This window comes from Festucalex cinctus, chromosome 9 (genome assembly GCF_051991245.1).
Source record: "Festucalex cinctus isolate MCC-2025b chromosome 9, RoL_Fcin_1.0, whole genome shotgun sequence".
NCBI lineage: Eukaryota > Metazoa > Chordata > Actinopteri > Syngnathiformes > Syngnathidae > Festucalex > Festucalex cinctus.
Window position 1 is genome coordinate 29,217,823 of NC_135419.1, and position 19,270 is coordinate 29,237,092.

The following is a 19,270-nucleotide window of genomic DNA, read 5'->3' on the forward strand; positions in this document are numbered from 1 at the left end:
GCTACGGTGCCGCAAAGTCTGATTTTTCGTGAGAGTAAAAGCTGCTTTAACTTGACCCAGATGATCCTATCTTCTCAAAATTTCACACATTTGATGAGAGCCCAGCCCTTAACACATCTACAAACTTATATTTCAGCTTACTGATAGCGCCACCTAGTGCCAATTTTTTTTCTTACAAATTTTCTTCAACGTTTTTCTCCAAACACGTTAACTGGACCTACCTCATATTTGCTCAGATGAGAGTTTCGGCCTTCATGATGTCACAACACAAAGTTTGTGAGTTTTCGCAAATCGCTGTGGGCGTGGCTAAGCGCTGTTTGCCAATAAAACAACGCCAATTTTAAGGGCCTAAACTAGCACAGAAACACATGAAACTTGGCACACACATCTGGCCTGGTAAAATGAGCAATATTTTATTGTTGATTGTGCTATTTTTTAAAAAATATTCTACATGTAAACGTTTATTATGCCATTTTCAAAGAAATTTTGCTTCCAATATGCCAGTACCCCAACGTGCCAGTACCCCAACGTGCAAGTACCCCAACGTGCAAGGACCCCAACGTGGCCCGGGCTGCGAGGGCCCTTTCTAGCTGCTCGCAGCTCTAGTTATTATTATTCTTCTTCTTCTTTATTCTCCGCAAACAATCGCGATTTTGGGTACCTAAATATTCATGAAAACTCACCGAACTTTGCACACTCCTCAGGTCCGGCGAAAAATTTGATATTATGAAGTCGTTATAACAACGCGACTCTATAGCGCCCCCTAGCATAGAAAAATAAAAACCAAGCCCGGCACGTTTGAGCTAGAGCAACGAAAATTGGCAGGCACGTGTAGCACCCCGAGACGCACAAAAACGTCTATTGGGACCATGTAGCTAAAATGTACAGGAAGTGAGCTATGAATTTTTTAATGTCCAACTTTGGCCTATTTTGGCACATTCACTGTGGTCATGCTTTTTCCCCCTATGCAAACATTTTTCATCCCATTGACTTCAAACTTGGCATTTATCATCTCAAGACCTGAGAGAACAGCTGGGCAAAAAGTCTTGCCTTTTCGAAATACTATATGACGGGGGCGGGGCATCAAATATTGCCTTTAAAATTTCATTTTTCCAGAAAGAGCAAATGCTGAATAACTCCCATGTACAACCTCCAAAAAATCTCAAACTTCTCAGGCAACGTAATAGTCACGGCCTGAAAACATCTATATGACAAAATTCAGTCATACATATAGCCCCACCTAGTGGTTACAATAAATGTCATACTTTACGTTTTTAGCTACTGTGCTGAGCTCGTTGAAGGGATCCAGTTGAAAATTGGTCAGAAAAGCCTTAAGATGTTGATGATGCCCCACACCGAATATTGTAACTTTTCGCCAAAGGGCGTGGCCGCTACGGTGACGCAAGGTCTGAAGATTTTTCGTGACAATAAAAGCTGCATTAACTTGACCGAGATGATCCTATCTTCTCAAAATTTCACACATTTGATGAGAGTCCAGCTCTAAAGACATCTACTAACTTACATTTCATCTAACTGATAGCGCCACCTAGTGGCAATTTTTTTTCTTACGAATTTTCTTCTACGTTTTTCTCCAAACACGTTAACTGGACCTACCTCATATTTGCTCAGATGAGGGTTTCGGCCTTCATGATGTCACAACACGAAGTTTGTGAGTTTTCGCGAATTGCTGTGGGCGTGGCTAAGCGCTGTTCGCCAAGAAAACAACGCCAGTTTTGAGGGTCTAAACATGCACAGAAACTCCTGAAACTTGGCACACACATCTGGCCTGGTAAAATGAGCAATATTTTATTGTTGATTGTGCTATTTTTACAAAAATGACTCAATAGCGCCCCCTCGAAATTTTTAACGAAGCAGCCCCGGTTGTACGTTTAAGCAACATCTTCAGAAATTTTTAGGTGTATGAGGGCGCCCAGGACCTACAAAAAAGTCTCTTGGACCCATCTGCTAAAATGAACAGGAAGTGAGCTACGATTTTTTTGAATGTCCCATTTTTTACGATTTTAGCACATTTACCGGGGGCAAACTTTTGCCCACTTCTTCTACACGTTTGATCCGACTGACTTCAGACTTGACCTGGACCATGTCAAGACCGGAGCAAACGACAGGGGGAAAAAAAAAATCTTTTCGAAATACTATATGATGAGGGCGGGGCATCAAATTTTGTGTTTCGAAATGAAAAAGGATATGCTTAATAATTGCCCGGTACATGCTCCAAAAAAAATCCCAAACTTGACATGTATGTTTATAGTCAAGGCCTGAAGGTATCTCTATGACAATATTCAGTTAGGGCCACCTAGCCCTTGAAGCATAACAAAAAAATACCCCACTTACAGTATTTTTACAAAAATTGTGAACATGTTTCCAGATGAAAAAGGATATGCTTAATAACTCCCCGGTACATGCTCCAAAAAATCCCAAACTTGACATGTATGTTAATATTTAAGGCCTGAAGGTATCTCTATGACAACATTCAGTTATATATGCAGCGCCACCTAGCCCTTGAGGCATAAAAAAAAAAAAACCCACGTAAGGTATTTTTACAAAAAATGCAAACTCATTCTAAGTGTGATAACTCAGTTATTTCTAAATATTCTTTTACTTTCCACCACTCAAAATGTTTACTAGCATCAGACCTACCCAACGATAAATATTTTTATTTAGCTTTATTGATTTTTGATAGCCTCTAAGGACATTAAAAGCAATATCGCAAATGAAGAATATGCTTAATAACTCCCAGTGACATGCTCCAAAAAATCCCATACTTGAAATGTATATTTATAGTCGAGGCCTGAAGGTATCCCTATGACAAAATTCAGTTATAAATACAGCGCGACCTAGACCTTGAGGCATAAAAAAAAATAATAAAAAAAATGCCTCACTTACGGTATTTTTACAAAAATTGTAAACTCATTGTAAGTGTGATAACTAAGTCATTTATGAATATTCTTTTACTTTCCACCACTCAATATGTTCACTGGCATCAGACCGATCCAAACATAGGTACTTTTTTATTTATTTTCATTTTTTGTGATCGCCTCTATGGACAATAAAAGCAACATTGTGCAATGAGTACGAGCGATGATGTGTATATGTACTTTTGCAAAAAATACCAAGTCATTGCCTAAAAATAAAAAAAAGACGCTGATTTTTGCAGATCTTAACAATCACCAAAACCCATTGAGCTTGACACACTCATCACACCTGGCAAAACTAAAAATAAAAAAACACATGTAATGGTTTATCATGCCATTTTCAAAGAAATTCTGCTTCCAATTTGCCAGTACCCCAACGTGCAAGTTCCCCAACGTGCAAGTACCCCAACGTGGCCCGGGCTGCGAGGGCCCTTTATAGCTGCTCCAGCTCTAGTTATTAGGGCCCGAGCAGCGACCGCTGCGAGGTCCCTATTGTTCCTGAAGGAATTCTTATTAGGGCCCGAGCAGCGGCGGCGGCGGTGCCGCTGCGAGGCCCTATTGTTTTTGTAGGAATTCTTCTTATTATTATTCTTATTATTATTCTTCTCCGCAAACAATCGCATTTTTGAGACACTAAACGTGACCAAAAACTCACCAAACTTTACACGCACATCAGGCCTGGCGAAAAATTTGATATTTTAAAGTCGCCATACATGATAACAGAAAAATGGTTCCTTAGCGCCCCCTACATAGGTTAAACGGATCCCTGTCCCGCTACGATTGTCCGACGGCTATGAAAATTGTGTGGCACCTGTAGCACATCCCAATGAACAAAAACCTCTTTGAAGTGTGTACCCTAAAATAGACAGAAAGTGAGGTATGAGTATTTAAATGTCCAATTTTTGCCAATTTTTGCACATTTACAGGGGTCATACTTTTGCCCGCTTCTCCTACACGGTTAACCCGATTGACTTCAAACTTGGGATGTACCATCTCAACACCTGGGACAACATCATTGTGAAAAATGAAAAGTTTTTGATATACTATATGACGGCGGCGGCGCATCAAATTTAGAGTTTAAAAATTCTTACTTCACGAAGCATTGCCGGTTGTACGTTTAATCTAGAGCTACAAAAATTGGTACACATATGTAACAGGCTATGACCTACAAAAAACTCTTTTTGAACCATATGCTAAACCTAACAGGAAGTCCACCATTTTGATTTATTTTGGAACGTGTTGCCATTTTTTTGGCCATTTCATTGGGGTCTTATTTTAACGAACTCCTCCTACAGTGTTTATCCGATCATCTTCAAACTTGGTGTGATTCATCTTCAGATGTTGAAGATGAAAAGTTATTGAAAGCTTTGTATTTCGTCGCACGCTGTTGTCATGGCATGCACTGTTTTTAAAGGAAAAAAATATATCCTTCAAGAAGCATTCCCATTTGTACGAAGCAGCTAGAGCGACGAAAAATTGTAGACATATGTAACAGCCCAGGATGTACAAAAAAGTCTCTTGGTGCCATGTGCTAAACCCAACAGGAAGTCCCCCAGGGGCCGGGCATCACATTTTGAGCTAAAAAACTCCTCTTTAACGAAGCATTCCCGGTTGTACGTTTCACCTAGCGCTATGATAATTTGCAGGCATACATAAGAGCCCGTGATGTACAAAAAAAGTCTCTTGGAACCATGTGCTAAACAAAACAGGAAGTCTGCCATTTTGATTTATGATGGGATTTGTTGCCATTTTTTGTGGCCTTTTTCAGGGGTCATATTTTAACGAACCCCTCCTACAAAATTTATCCGACTGTCTTCAAACTTGGTGTGTTTCATCTTAAGATGTTTAAGATGCAAAGTAATCGAAAGTTTTTTATTTTGTAACACGCTGTTGCCATAGCAATGCATTGTTTGTCAAGTGCTGCTTTTTTTTTTTTTATACACATGAAAACTCATGAAACTTTGCAAACACATCAGACTTGTCATGAACATGAATTTTCAGAGATTTATTGTGCAATTTGCAATAAATAGCGCCCTCTAGACATTTTTATGAAGCATTTCCGATTGTATGATTATGCTAGACCTACAAAAAAGTATTATGTAGCCATTTGCCAAACCAAAGAGGAAGTCCGCTATTTTGATTTTATTTTGGGAAATATACATCATTTTTGGCCTTTTTCATTAAACTTTGCACAGAAAAGGCATGGAAAAAACTAACATTTTAAATGGTCCTTGTTCCATGTAACAGTTGTCAAGTGCTGCTTTTTTTTTTTTTTTTATACACATGAAAACTCATGAAACTTTGCAAACACATCAGACTTGTCATGAACATGAATTTTCAGAGATTTATTGTGCAATTTGCAATAAATAGCGCCCTCTAGGCATTTTTATGAAGCATTTCCGATTGTATGATTATGCTAGACCTACAAAAAAGTATTATGTAGCCATTTGCCAAACCAAAGAGGAAGTCCGCTATTTTGATTTTATTTTGGGAACTATACATCATTTTTGGCCTTTTTCATTAAACTTTGCACAGACAAGGCATGGAAAAAACTAACATTTTAAATGGTCCTTGTTCCATGTAACAGTACCCCAACGTGCCAGTACCCTGACGTGCAAGTAACCCAACGTTGTGCTCAATAGCGCCCTCTATGCATTTTTATGGAGCATTTCCAATTGTATGATTCAAGCGATACACAACTAAAGATGACTTGACCTAGATTTGTGAAAACTGGGAGGCATACCTATTAGCTTAAGACCTACAAAAAGTATTCTGTAGCCGTATGCTAAACCTAAAAGGAAGTCCGCCATTTTGAATTTATTTTGGGAATTGCGCACCATATTTTGCGTTTTGATTAAACTTTGCACACACAAGGCTTGTCAAAAACATTTTAGATGGTCCTTGTCCTATTTTACAGTACCCCAACGTGCCAGTACCCCGACGTGCAAGTACCCCAACGTGGCCCGGGTTGCGAGGGCCCTTTATAGCTGCTCGCAGCTCTAGTTATTCTTCTTCTTCTTCTTCTTCTTCTTTTTCTTTGTTATTATTCTTTTCCGCAAACAACCACATTTTTGAGGCACTAAACATGAACGAAAACTCACCAAACTTTACACGCAGATCGGGCCTGGCGAAAAATTTGATATTTTAAAGTCGCCATACATGATAACAGAAAAATGGCTCTGTAGCGCCACCTACATAGGTTTAACGGATCCCTGTCCCGCTACGATTGTCCTATGGCTACGAAAATTGTGTGGCACCTGTAGCACATCCAGATGAACAAAAACCTCTTTGATATGTGTACCCTAAAATAGACAGGAAGTGAGGTATGAGTATTTGAATGTCCAATTTTGGCCCATTTTTGCACATTTACAGGGGTCATACTTTTGCCCGCTTCTCCTACACGGTTAACCCGATTGACTTCAAACTTGGGCTGTACCATCTCAACACCTGGGACAACATCATGGTAAAAAATCTAAAGTTTTTGACATACTATATGACGGTGGCGGGGCATCAAATTTACAGTTTCAAAATTCTTACTTAACAAAGCATTGCCGGTGGTACGTTTAATTGAGAGCCACGAAAATTGGTACACATATGTAACAGACTATGATCTACAAAAAAGCCTGTTGGTGCCATATGCTAAACCTAACAGGAAGTCCGCCAGAGGCGAGGCATCAAATTTTGTGTTTCAAAATTCTTATTTAATGAAGCATTCCCGGCTGTACATTTCACCTAGAGTTACCAACATTTGAAGACATATGTAACAGCCCTCAAGGTACAAAAAACTCTTTTTGAACCATATGCTAAACCGAACAGGAAGTCCGCCATTTTGATTTACTTTGGAACGTGTTGCCATTTTTTGGGCCATTTCATAGGGGTCTTATTTTAACGAACTCCTCCTACAGTTTATCCGATCATCTCCAAACTTGGTGTGATTCATCTTAAAATGTTGAAGATGAAAAGTTATTGAAAGCTTTTTATTTCGTCGCATGCTGTTGCCGTGGCATGCACAGTTTTCAAAGGAAAAAATTCCCTCTTAATGAAGCATTCCCAGTTGTACGAAGCAGCTAGAGCTACGAAAATTTGGAGACAAATTTAACAGCCCACGATGTACAAAAAAGTCTCTTGGTGCCATGTGCTAAACCCAACAGGAAGCCCCGTAGGGGCCGGTCATCACATTTTGAGGTAAAAAACTCCTCTTTAACGAAGCATTCCCGGTTGTACGTTTCACCTAGCGCTATGATAATTTAGAGGCATACATAAGAGCCCACGATGTACAAAAAAGTCTCTTGGAACCATCTGCTAAACCAAACAGGAAGTCCGCCATTTTGATTTACGTTGGGATTTGTAGCCATTTTTGTGGCCTTTTTTAGGGGTCATTTTTAACGAACTCCTCCTACAAAATTTATCCGACTGTCTTCAAACTTGGTGTGCTTCATCTTAAGATGTTTAAGATACAAAGTTATCGAAAGTTATTTAAACCTCTTTGAAGTGTGTACCCTAAAATAGACAGAAAGTGAGGTATGAGTATTTAAATGTCCAATTTTTGCCAATTTTTGCACATTTACAGGGGTCATACTTTTGCCCGCTTCTCCTACACGGTTAACCCGATTGACTTCAAACTTGGGATGTACCATCTCAACACCTGGGACAACATCATTGTGAAAAATGAAAAGTTTTTGATATACTATATGACGGCGGCGGCGCATCAAATTTAGAGTTTAAAAATTCTTACTTCACGAAGCATTGCCGGTTGTACGTTTAATCTAGAGCTACAAAAATTGGTACACATATGTAACAGGCTATGACCTACAAAAAACTCTTTTTGAACCATATGCTAAACCTAACAGGAAGTCCACCATTTTGATTTATTTTGGAACGTGTTGCCATTTTTTTGGCCATTTCATTGGGGTCTTATTTTAACGAACTCCTCCTACAGTGTTTATCCGATCATCTTCAAACTTGGTGTGATTCATCTTCAGATGTTGAAGATGAAAAGTTATTGAAAGCTTTGTATTTCGTCGCACGCTGTTGTCATGGCATGCACTGTTTTTAAAGGAAAAAAATATATCCTTCAAGAAGCATTCCCATTTGTACGAAGCAGCTAGAGCGACGAAAAATTGTAGACATATGTAACAGCCCAGGATGTACAAAAAAGTCTCTTGGTGCCATGTGCTAAACCCAACAGGAAGTCCCCCAGGGGCCGGGCATCACATTTTGAGCTAAAAAACTCCTCTTTAACGAAGCATTCCCGGTTGTACGTTTCACCTAGCGCTATGATAATTTGCAGGCATACATAAGAGCCCGTGATGTACAAAAAAAGTCTCTTGGAACCATGTGCTAAACAAAACAGGAAGTCTGCCATTTTGATTTATGATGGGATTTGTTGCCATTTTTTGTGGCCTTTTTCAGGGGTCATATTTTAACGAACCCCTCCTACAAAATTTATCCGACTGTCTTCAAACTTGGTGTGTTTCATCTTAAGATGTTTAAGATGCAAAGTAATCGAAAGTTTTTTATTTTGTAACACGCTGTTGCCATAGCAATGCATTGTTTGTCAAGTGCTGCTTTTTTTTTTTTTATACACATGAAAACTCATGAAACTTTGCAAACACATCAGACTTGTCATGAACATGAATTTTCAGAGATTTATTGTGCAATTTGCAATAAATAGCGCCCTCTAGACATTTTTATGAAGCATTTCCGATTGTATGATTATGCTAGACCTACAAAAAAGTATTATGTAGCCATTTGCCAAACCAAAGAGGAAGTCCGCTATTTTGATTTTATTTTGGGAAATATACATCATTTTTGGCCTTTTTCATTAAACTTTGCACAGAAAAGGCATGGAAAAAACTAACATTTTAAATGGTCCTTGTTCCATGTAACAGTTGTCAAGTGCTGCTTTTTTTTTTTTTTTATACACATGAAAACTCATGAAACTTTGCAAACACATCAGACTTGTCATGAACATGAATTTTCAGAGATTTATTGTGCAATTTGCAATAAATAGCGCCCTCTAGGCATTTTTATGAAGCATTTCCGATTGTATGATTATGCTAGACCTACAAAAAAGTATTATGTAGCCATTTGCCAAACCAAAGAGGAAGTCCGCTATTTTGATTTTATTTTGGGAACTATACATCATTTTTGGCCTTTTTCATTAAACTTTGCACAGACAAGGCATGGAAAAAACTAACATTTTAAATGGTCCTTGTTCCATGTAACAGTACCCCAACGTGCCAGTACCCTGACGTGCAAGTAACCCAACGTTGTGCTCAATAGCGCCCTCTATGCATTTTTATGGAGCATTTCCAATTGTATGATTCAAGCGATACACAACTAAAGATGACTTGACCTAGATTTGTGAAAACTGGGAGGCATACCTATTAGCTTAAGACCTACAAAAAGTATTCTGTAGCCGTATGCTAAACCTAAAAGGAAGTCCGCCATTTTGAATTTATTTTGGGAATTGCGCACCATATTTTGCGTTTTGATTAAACTTTGCACACACAAGGCTTGTCAAAAACATTTTAGATGGTCCTTGTCCTATTTTACAGTACCCCAACGTGCCAGTACCCCGACGTGCAAGTACCCCAACGTGGCCCGGGTTGCGAGGGCCCTTTATAGCTGCTCGCAGCTCTAGTTATTCTTCTTCTTCTTCTTCTTCTTCTTTTTCTTTGTTATTATTCTTTTCCGCAAACAACCACATTTTTGAGGCACTAAACATGAACGAAAACTCACCAAACTTTACACGCAGATCGGGCCTGGCGAAAAATTTGATATTTTAAAGTCGCCATACATGATAACAGAAAAATGGCTCTGTAGCGCCACCTACATAGGTTTAACGGATCCCTGTCCCGCTACGATTGTCCTATGGCTACGAAAATTGTGTGGCACCTGTAGCACATCCAGATGAACAAAAACCTCTTTGATATGTGTACCCTAAAATAGACAGGAAGTGAGGTATGAGTATTTGAATGTCCAATTTTGGCCCATTTTTGCACATTTACAGGGGTCATACTTTTGCCCGCTTCTCCTACACGGTTAACCCGATTGACTTCAAACTTGGGCTGTACCATCTCAACACCTGGGACAACATCATGGTAAAAAATCTAAAGTTTTTGACATACTATATGACGGTGGCGGGGCATCAAATTTACAGTTTCAAAATTCTTACTTAACAAAGCATTGCCGGTGGTACGTTTAATTGAGAGCCACGAAAATTGGTACACATATGTAACAGACTATGATCTACAAAAAAGCCTGTTGGTGCCATATGCTAAACCTAACAGGAAGTCCGCCAGAGGCGAGGCATCAAATTTTGTGTTTCAAAATTCTTATTTAATGAAGCATTCCCGGCTGTACATTTCACCTAGAGTTACCAACATTTGAAGACATATGTAACAGCCCTCAAGGTACAAAAAACTCTTTTTGAACCATATGCTAAACCGAACAGGAAGTCCGCCATTTTGATTTACTTTGGAACGTGTTGCCATTTTTTGGGCCATTTCATAGGGGTCTTATTTTAACGAACTCCTCCTACAGTTTATCCGATCATCTCCAAACTTGGTGTGATTCATCTTAAAATGTTGAAGATGAAAAGTTATTGAAAGCTTTTTATTTCGTCGCATGCTGTTGCCGTGGCATGCACAGTTTTCAAAGGAAAAAATTCCCTCTTAATGAAGCATTCCCAGTTGTACGAAGCAGCTAGAGCTACGAAAATTTGGAGACAAATTTAACAGCCCACGATGTACAAAAAAGTCTCTTGGTGCCATGTGCTAAACCCAACAGGAAGCCCCGTAGGGGCCGGTCATCACATTTTGAGGTAAAAAACTCCTCTTTAACGAAGCATTCCCGGTTGTACGTTTCACCTAGCGCTATGATAATTTAGAGGCATACATAAGAGCCCACGATGTACAAAAAAGTCTCTTGGAACCATCTGCTAAACCAAACAGGAAGTCCGCCATTTTGATTTACGTTGGGATTTGTAGCCATTTTTGTGGCCTTTTTTAGGGGTCATTTTTAACGAACTCCTCCTACAAAATTTATCCGACTGTCTTCAAACTTGGTGTGCTTCATCTTAAGATGTTTAAGATACAAAGTTATCGAAAGTTATTTATTTTGTCGCACGCTGTTTCATGGCGATGGATTGTTTGCCAAGTAAAATGCTGCTTTTTTTTTTTGGTCTAAACATGTGCAAAAACTCATGAAACTTTACACACACATCAGGCTTGTCATAAGCATGAATATTTTAGAGATTTCTTATTAAATTTGCAATAAATGCTTCAATAGCGCCCTCTAGACATTTTTATGAAGTCTTTCCGATTATATGATTCAGCTAGATGTGTGAATATTGGCAGGCATGCCTAATATATTCAAAAAGTATTCTATATAGCCATGTGCCAATCCATTTTGATTTTATTTTGTTAATTGTGCATCATTTTTGGCCTTTCCATGAAACTTTACAAACACAAAGCATGGCAAAAACGTTTAAAATTTAGATGGTTTCCTATTTGACAGTACCCCAACATGCCAGTACCCCGACGTGCAAATACCCCAACGTGGCCCGGGTTGCGAGGGCCCTTTATAGCTGCTCGCAGCTCTAGTTATTATTATTATTTATTCTTCTCTGCAAATGATCGCATTTTTGACAACCTAAACATTCACAAAAACTCACCAAACTTTGCAAAGTCTTCGGGCCTGGCGAAAAATTTGATATTTTGAAGTTGTCATAAAAACGCAACTCCATAGCGCCCCCTAGCGTAGAAAAATAAACACCAATCCCGGCACGTTTGACCTAGAGCTACGAAAATTGTCAGGCAAGTGTAGCACCCCGGGACGCACAAAAAAAGTCTATTGGGACCATGGAGCTAAAATGTACAGGAAGGGATCTATGAATTTTTGAATGTCCAATTTTGGCCCATTTTGGCAAATTCACTGTGGTCATACTTTTTCTCCCTTTGCAAACAGTTTTCATCCGATTGACTTCAAACTCGGCATGTATCATTTCAAGACCTGAGACAACAACTGGGCAAAAAACTTTGACTTGTCAAAATACTATATGACGGGGCATCAAATATTGCCTTTAAAATTTCATTTGTCCAGAAACAGCAAATGCTAAATATCTCCCATGTACAAGCTCCAAAAAATCTCAAACTTCTCATGCAACTTAATAGTCACGGCCTGAAAACATATATACGATAAAATTCGGTTATACAAAGAGCGCCACCTAGTGGTAACAATAAATGTCATACTTTACGTTTTTAGCAACTGTGCCAAGCTCGCGAAGGGATCCAGAAAATTGGTCAGAAAAGCCTTAAGATGATGATCATGCTCCACACCGAATATTGTAACTTTTCACCAAAGGGAGTGGCCGTTATGGTGCCGCAAAGTCTAATGAATTTTTGTGACAATAAAAGCTGCTTTAACTTGACCCAGATGATCCTATCTTCTCAAAATTTCACACAATTGATGAGAGTCCAGCCTTTAACACATCTACAAACTTATATTTCATCTTACTGATAGCGCCACCTACTGGCACTTTTTTTTCTTATGATTTTTCTTTAATGTTTTTCTCCAACCACGTTAACTGGACCTACCTCATATTTGCTCAGAAGAGGGTTTCGGCCTTCATGATGTCACACACAAAGTTCGTGAGTTTTCGCGAATCGCTTTGGGTGTGGCTAAGAGCTGTTCACAAAGAAAACTGCCAATTTTGAGGATCTAAACATGCACAGAAACTCATGAAACTTGGCACACACATCTGGCCTGGCAAAATGAGCAATATCTTATGGTGTATTGTGCTATTTTTTCAAAAATGACTCCATAGCGCCCCCTAGAAATTTTTACCTAAGCAGCCCAGGTTGTACGTTTATAATAATGAAGGATATGCTTAATAATTCCCCGGTACATGCTCCAAAAAATCCCAAACTTGACATGTATATTTATAGTCAAGGCCTAAAGGTATCTCTATGACAAAATTCAGTTATAAACTAGAGCTGCGAGCAGCTATAAAGGGCCCTCGCAGCCCGGGCCACGTTGGGGTACTTGCGCGTTGGGGTACTTGCAAGTTGGGGTACTCGCACATTGGGGTACTGGCACATTTGGAGTAAAATTTCTTTTAACATGGCATGATAAACCTTTAAATGTGTATTTTTTTTTGCCAGGTGTGATGTGTGTGTCAAGTTCAATGGGTTTTGGTGATTGCTAAAATCTGCGTCTTTTTTATTTTTTGGGAATGAGTTGACCTGATTGGTATTTTTTGCAAAAGTATATATACCCATCATCGCTCGTACTCATTGCACGATGTTGCTTTTATTGTCCATAGAGGCTATCAAAAATAAATTAAACAAAATAAAAAAGTACATATGTTTGGATCGGTCTGATACCAGTGAACATCTTGAGTAGTGGAAAGTAAAAGAATATTCATAAATGACCTAGTAATAATACTTACAATAAGTTCACAAATTTTGTACAATATACCGTAAGTGTTTTTTTTGTTTTTTTTTATGCCTCAAGGACTGGGTGGCGCTGTATTTATAACAGAATTTTGTCATAGAGATACATTCAGGCCTTGACTATAAATATACATGTCAAGTTTGGGATTTTTTTTAAGCTTGTACCGGGGAGTTATTAAGCATATCCTTCATTCACGATACTGTTTTTAACGTCCATAGAGACTATCAAAAATAAATAAAAATAAATAAAAAATACATATGTTTGGATCGGTCTGATGCCAGTGAACATTTTGAGTGGTGGAAAGTAAAAGAATATTCATAAATGACTTAGTTATCACACTGAGAATGAGTTTACAATTTTTGTAAAAATACCGTAAGTGGGGTATTTTTTTTTCATGCCTCAAGGGCTAGGTGGCGCTGCATATATAACTGAATGTTGTCATAGAGATACCTTCAGGCCTTGACGATAAACATACATGTCAAGTTTGGGATTTTTTGGAGCATGTATCGGGGAGTTATTAAGCATATCCTTTTTCAGTGCGAAACACAAATTTTCATGCCCCGCCCTCATCATATTGTATTTCCAAAAGTCAAGATATTTCCGTCTGTTGCTGGCTCAGGTCTTGGCATTGTCCAGGTCAAGTCTTAAGTCAGTCGGATAAAACGTGTAGGAGAAGTGGGCAAAAATATGCCACCTGTAAATGTGCAAAAATCGTCAAAAATGGGACATTCAAAAATTCGTAGCTCACTTGCTGTTCATTTTAGCATATGAGTCCAAGAGACTTTTTTTGTAGGCCTTTGGCTCCCTCATACACCTAAAAATTTTCGTAGATCTTGCTTAAACGTACAACCGGGGCTGCTTCGTTAAAAATTTCTAGGGGGCGCTATTGAGTCATTTTTGTAAAAATAGCACAATCAACAATAAAATATTGTTCATTTTACCAGTCCAGATGTATGTGCCAAGTTTCATGAGTTTCTGCGCATATTTAGACCCTCAAAACTGGCGTTGTTTTCTTGGCGAACAGTGCTTAGCCACGGCCACAGCGATTCGCGAAAACTCACAAACTTCGTGTTGTGACATCATGAAGGCCGAAACCCTCATCTGAGCAAATATGAGGTAGGTCCAGTTAACGTGTTTGGAGAAAAACGTAGAAGAAAATTTGTAAGAAAAAAAAATTGCCACTAGGTGGCGCTATCAGTAAGATGAAATATAAGTTCGTAGATGTCTTTAAGGCTGGACTCTCATCAAATGTGTGAAATTTTGAGAAGATAGGATCATCTCGGTCAAGTTAATGCTGCTTTTATTGTCACGAAAAATCTTCAGACTTTGCGGCACCATAGCTGGCACAGAAACACATGAAACTTGGCACACACATCTGGCCTGGCAAAATGAGAAATATTTTATCATGGATTGTGCTATTTTTACAAAAATGACTCAATAGCACCCCCTAGGAAATTTTAACGAAGCAGCCCAGGTTGTACGTTTAAGCAAGATCTTCGGAAATCTTTAGGTGTATGAGGGAGCCCAAGACCCTACAAAAAAAAAAAAAAAAAAAAAGTCTCTTGGACCCATATGCTAAATCAAAAGGAAGTGAGCTACGAATTTTTCAATGTCCCATTTTTGACGATTTTTGCACATTTACAGGTGGCAGACTTTTGGCCACTTCTCCTACACGTTTCATCCGACTGACTTCAGACTTGACCTGGACCATGTCAAGATCTGAGCCAACGACAGGGGGAAAAATCTTGACTTTTCGGAATACTATATGATGAGGGCGGGGCATTAAATTTTGTGTTTTCAGATGAAAAAGGATATGCTTAATAACTCCCCGATACATAACTCCAACAAAAAATCCCAAACTTGACATGTTGAAAGTCAAGGCCTGAAGGTATCTCTATGATAACATTCAGTTATATATGCAGCGCCACCTAGACCTTGAGGCATAACAAAAAAAATACCCACTTACGGTATTTTTACAAAAATTGTAAACACGTTTCGCAATGAAAAAGGATATGCTTAATAACTCCCCGGTACATGCACCAAAAAATCCCAAACTTTACATGTATGTTTATAGTCAAGGCCTGATGGTATCTCTATGACAACATTCAGTTATATATGCAGCACCACCCAGCCCTTGAGGCATAAAAAAAATTCCCCACTTACGGTATTTTTACAAAAATATCAACACATTCTAAGTGTGATAACTAAGTCATTTATGAATATTCTTGTACTTTCCACCACTCAAAATGTTCACTGGCATCAGACAGATCCAAACATACCTACTTTTTTATTTTGTTTTATTTATATTTGATAGTCTCTATGGACAATAAAAGCAACATTGTGCTATGAGTACAACGAACGATGATGTGTGTGTGTGTGTATATATATATATATATATATATATATATATATATATATATGTATACATATATATATATATATATATATATGTATATATATATACTTTTACAAAAAATACCAATCAGGGCAGCTCATTCCCTAAAAATAAAAAATGCCGTTGATTTTTGCAGATCTTAACAATCACCAAAACCCATTGAGCTTGATTCACTCACACCTGGCAAAAAAAATCCACATGTAAAGGTTTATTATGCCATTTTCAAAGAAATTGAGCTAGAGCTACGAAAAATGGCAGCGGTAGCTGCTCGGGCCCTAATAATTGTTGTTATTATTATTATTATTATTATTATTATTATTATTATTATTATCAATAATAATAATAAAAAATTTACAAAAACAATAGGGACCTCGCAGCGGTCGCTGCTCGGGCTCTCATAATAATTTTTACAAAAACAATAGGGACCTGCAGCGGTCGCTGCTCGGGCCCTAATTAGTAATATGAATACAACAAACATGTAAACAATATAAAAAATACATTTCAGGCATGCACGTTGATGGCTTCATAATAAAGCTCTCCAATGAAGTGGAACGGAGTCTTTTAGCACTGTTACGTAGCGTTAAGATATCGTTACCACATTTACTATTTAGCCATCACATCGCTGTGTTACAGGCCAAGCTTTGCCCTTTAAGTTATGTAGTGTCGCACTTTGACGCAGGAGGACGGTGTTGTTTCGGAAAGAGAAGGAGAGCGGAAGAGCTTGTGTGTGTCTGTCGTTGAGGAGTGCTAAAATAAACGTTTGTGTGAAACAACGAAAACTTCTGCCTGCTCAGTCTCCATACCATCGGTTAGGAGGTCCCTGGGCAGGAAAAGAGGACTTAACGCTGTAACAACGTTGCACGTTTTATCACACAGTATGTGCTAAATACTGAAAGCATCTCCGTTCACGTCCACGTTAGCACTTAGCTACGCTAACCATCCAGATAACTTACAGTGGCTGAGATGACTGTCGCTCGCCGTCAGAAGGATTCAACAAAATGTGCTTCCGTCTCAACTGCCGTGAGAGGCAAGGTCTGTCTTGCATATTTTACATTGAACATTATTTGCTTTAGCGTCTTTGTAGAAATGTTCCCAAACCTTCGAAGTCCGATGTCGGTTAGCCATGAGAGCACTCTGTACAGCTGGTGCTGACGTCACGTCTGACCCGGTTTAATGCTACTGCGCATGTGCGTCTAATAAGACCAGGCAGCAAGCAGGAGGACGAGGGGTAGGCAGTCAAACGCGCGGTTGAGGCAGTTTTGGAAGAAAAAACAAATATAAGGCTGATAAATATTATATAAAACTTGTTGTTTCGTCAGCCCGGGCGAGAGGCAGACGGCCGGACTGAGATTTTCGTCCCGGCGGAGGCCGTCTTCGCCCTCCCGCCGGGCCGACGCTCAGGGGAGATATGTCGGGGAGGGGGGGGCTCCGACTGTCCTCTCCAAGAGTGATCGTATATTATGCATCCCGGGTGTTGGAAGGAGAATCTTCGCCTGTATTCGCTTTAAAGGAGTTCAACAACTCAGAATCTAGAAGAAAAAAGTAACAGAGTGCCGGGCCGAGATTGAAGCTGTAGACAAAAAGATTTATTTGACACAGACATACAAACAAGACATATATTCTGGCCAGAAGGGATCAGAAATCCGCCGAACAAAGGGATGCACTGGTTTTTATAGCCTTACTAGAATCCACCCCCAAACCTTTTCCTTGGGCATAACATCTTAAGGTAGCTAACGGTATTGGGCCACTACAAAATTTTCCCACTCCTACATATTAGCCTAATTATTCATATGAATGTCTTTGGCCACTAGAGTGCACTGCAAGATAGGAGTTTAACTTGGTGCAGTACTATTTTGTGACCATTGGGGGCACTGTTACTCCACGTAAACTTAGGCTCGCAACCTTTGGCCTATTTTAAAGCTGACCTCTGTATGAACTTCATGGATACGCAAGCTCATGTGTACCTTCCTGCTCATAAATCTTGCGGACAAGACATTTTTATGGCCTGCACCTGGTCTTAGCTCACTCACTCACGTGTAGCACGTGTCGCTCACGTGTTCGGAAAATCCCTATCTCACAGAATGCCTTCAAGGCCAGCCAGAGCACACGTGATTGTAAAACCCCTACATATGTCTGCTGGGTCAGAAGAAAGGAAAATGTGTCAGAGCAGGTTTGGGTCAAACCAGGTGGCCTTTTACAGGGATGGGGGGCATGAATCTACATAGATAACTAAAATTATATACTTCAAACTGACTAGTCGACTATTTAAATTAGCCGTCAACGCTTTTGGCCGTCGACGTAGTCACGACTAGTCGAACTAATCTTGGCAGCCCTATTTCACACACATACACACATAAAAAATATTGCCAAAGGGGCACTTTGGGCATCACTACCAAAAGGGCATGTGCCCGGGCACCCATAGCCCCCACCGCACGTGCATAAAGGGCATCATATACTCATTGGATTGTATGTTTGTTTGTTTTTTTCCTTCTCAGCTCTCAAGTGACCAACTGCAATGTGCTGATAGAGGAGGAACACCACAAGAAGCAGGATCAAACTGAGGAAAGGGAAAAAAAACAAAATGTTGAGATGATGCACATCAGCTCTGAAAGCAGCATGGCATCCCAGTGTTCTCAACAGTAGGGACCGTCTATAATACATGCACTCAGGAAGAGTTCTAATACATTATGTAAATACGGTAGTATCCACATTTTTCAATATGTTCATTTATTTTTCTGTTTTTGGAAAACAGTTTTGCCCCTCTTGTTGGAAAATGCAATTACAAGAACTATCTCTCGATATGATACAGTACAGCTAGATCTGTGACCACTTTAATAAAATATGCAATGTGATTTGTGTTACTGAGAGTGAATTCGTCCAAAAGAAAATCCCAGCATATAAAAGTTTCTGTGAACAGTTAGTATTTCACTAGTGTTTTACAGTTGAGATTTTAGCTTCAAATACTGTATATATTCTATGACCAACTGGCCGTGTCCTTTTTTTAGTGTTACAGCACCTATTTTACTGCTGTATTTACAGTGAACTGAAAAATACAGCCTTTCTTTCCAGTCTACTATTAATAAAAAAAAAAAAAAAAGAAAAACAAGTAAACATGATTTTTTTTTTTTTTTTTTTTTTTTTTTGGGGGGGGGGGCCAAATGAAGGAGCTGTGTGTTCTTTAACCTGAATACATGTAGTCTTCAGAACACAATGGGTTCCGAGAGGTTGTTTGTAAGTCAAATTTGTAAGTTGAATGACATTAAATTTTGTTTAAAAATAGTTATGAAATTATTTTTTAAAGCAGCTATATGGAAGATTTAAAATTTCAAATCGCCACTACCACCTGTGGCCGAAAACAAACTGCACGCTCGCACACGCTGCGCGCACTCGTACGTGCACGACCTCAATACTGAAGACTGGGCTCTTCATATCCAATTAAACTATGTTTTTAGAAGTAATAAGTTTTATAATGTTATACAAA

The 19,270-nt window shown here is 39.0% G+C and overlaps 1 protein-coding gene across 6 annotated transcripts in view; it reads left to right on the forward strand.

The window, feature by feature from the left end:
* Positions 1-18,641, forward strand: part of spdl1 (spindle apparatus coiled-coil protein 1) — a 339,338-nt gene extending 320,697 nt beyond the window's left edge. For all 6 annotated transcript variants that reach the window (XM_077532662.1, XM_077532663.1, XM_077532664.1 and 3 more), the window contains one exon: positions 18,285-18,641. In XM_077532662.1, coding sequence (XP_077388788.1) covers positions 18,285-18,432 — 148 coding nt within the window. In that variant the 3' untranslated portion in view covers positions 18,433-18,641. The remainder of the gene's footprint in view (positions 1-18,284) is intronic.
* Positions 18,642-19,270: the final 629 nt, after the last annotated feature.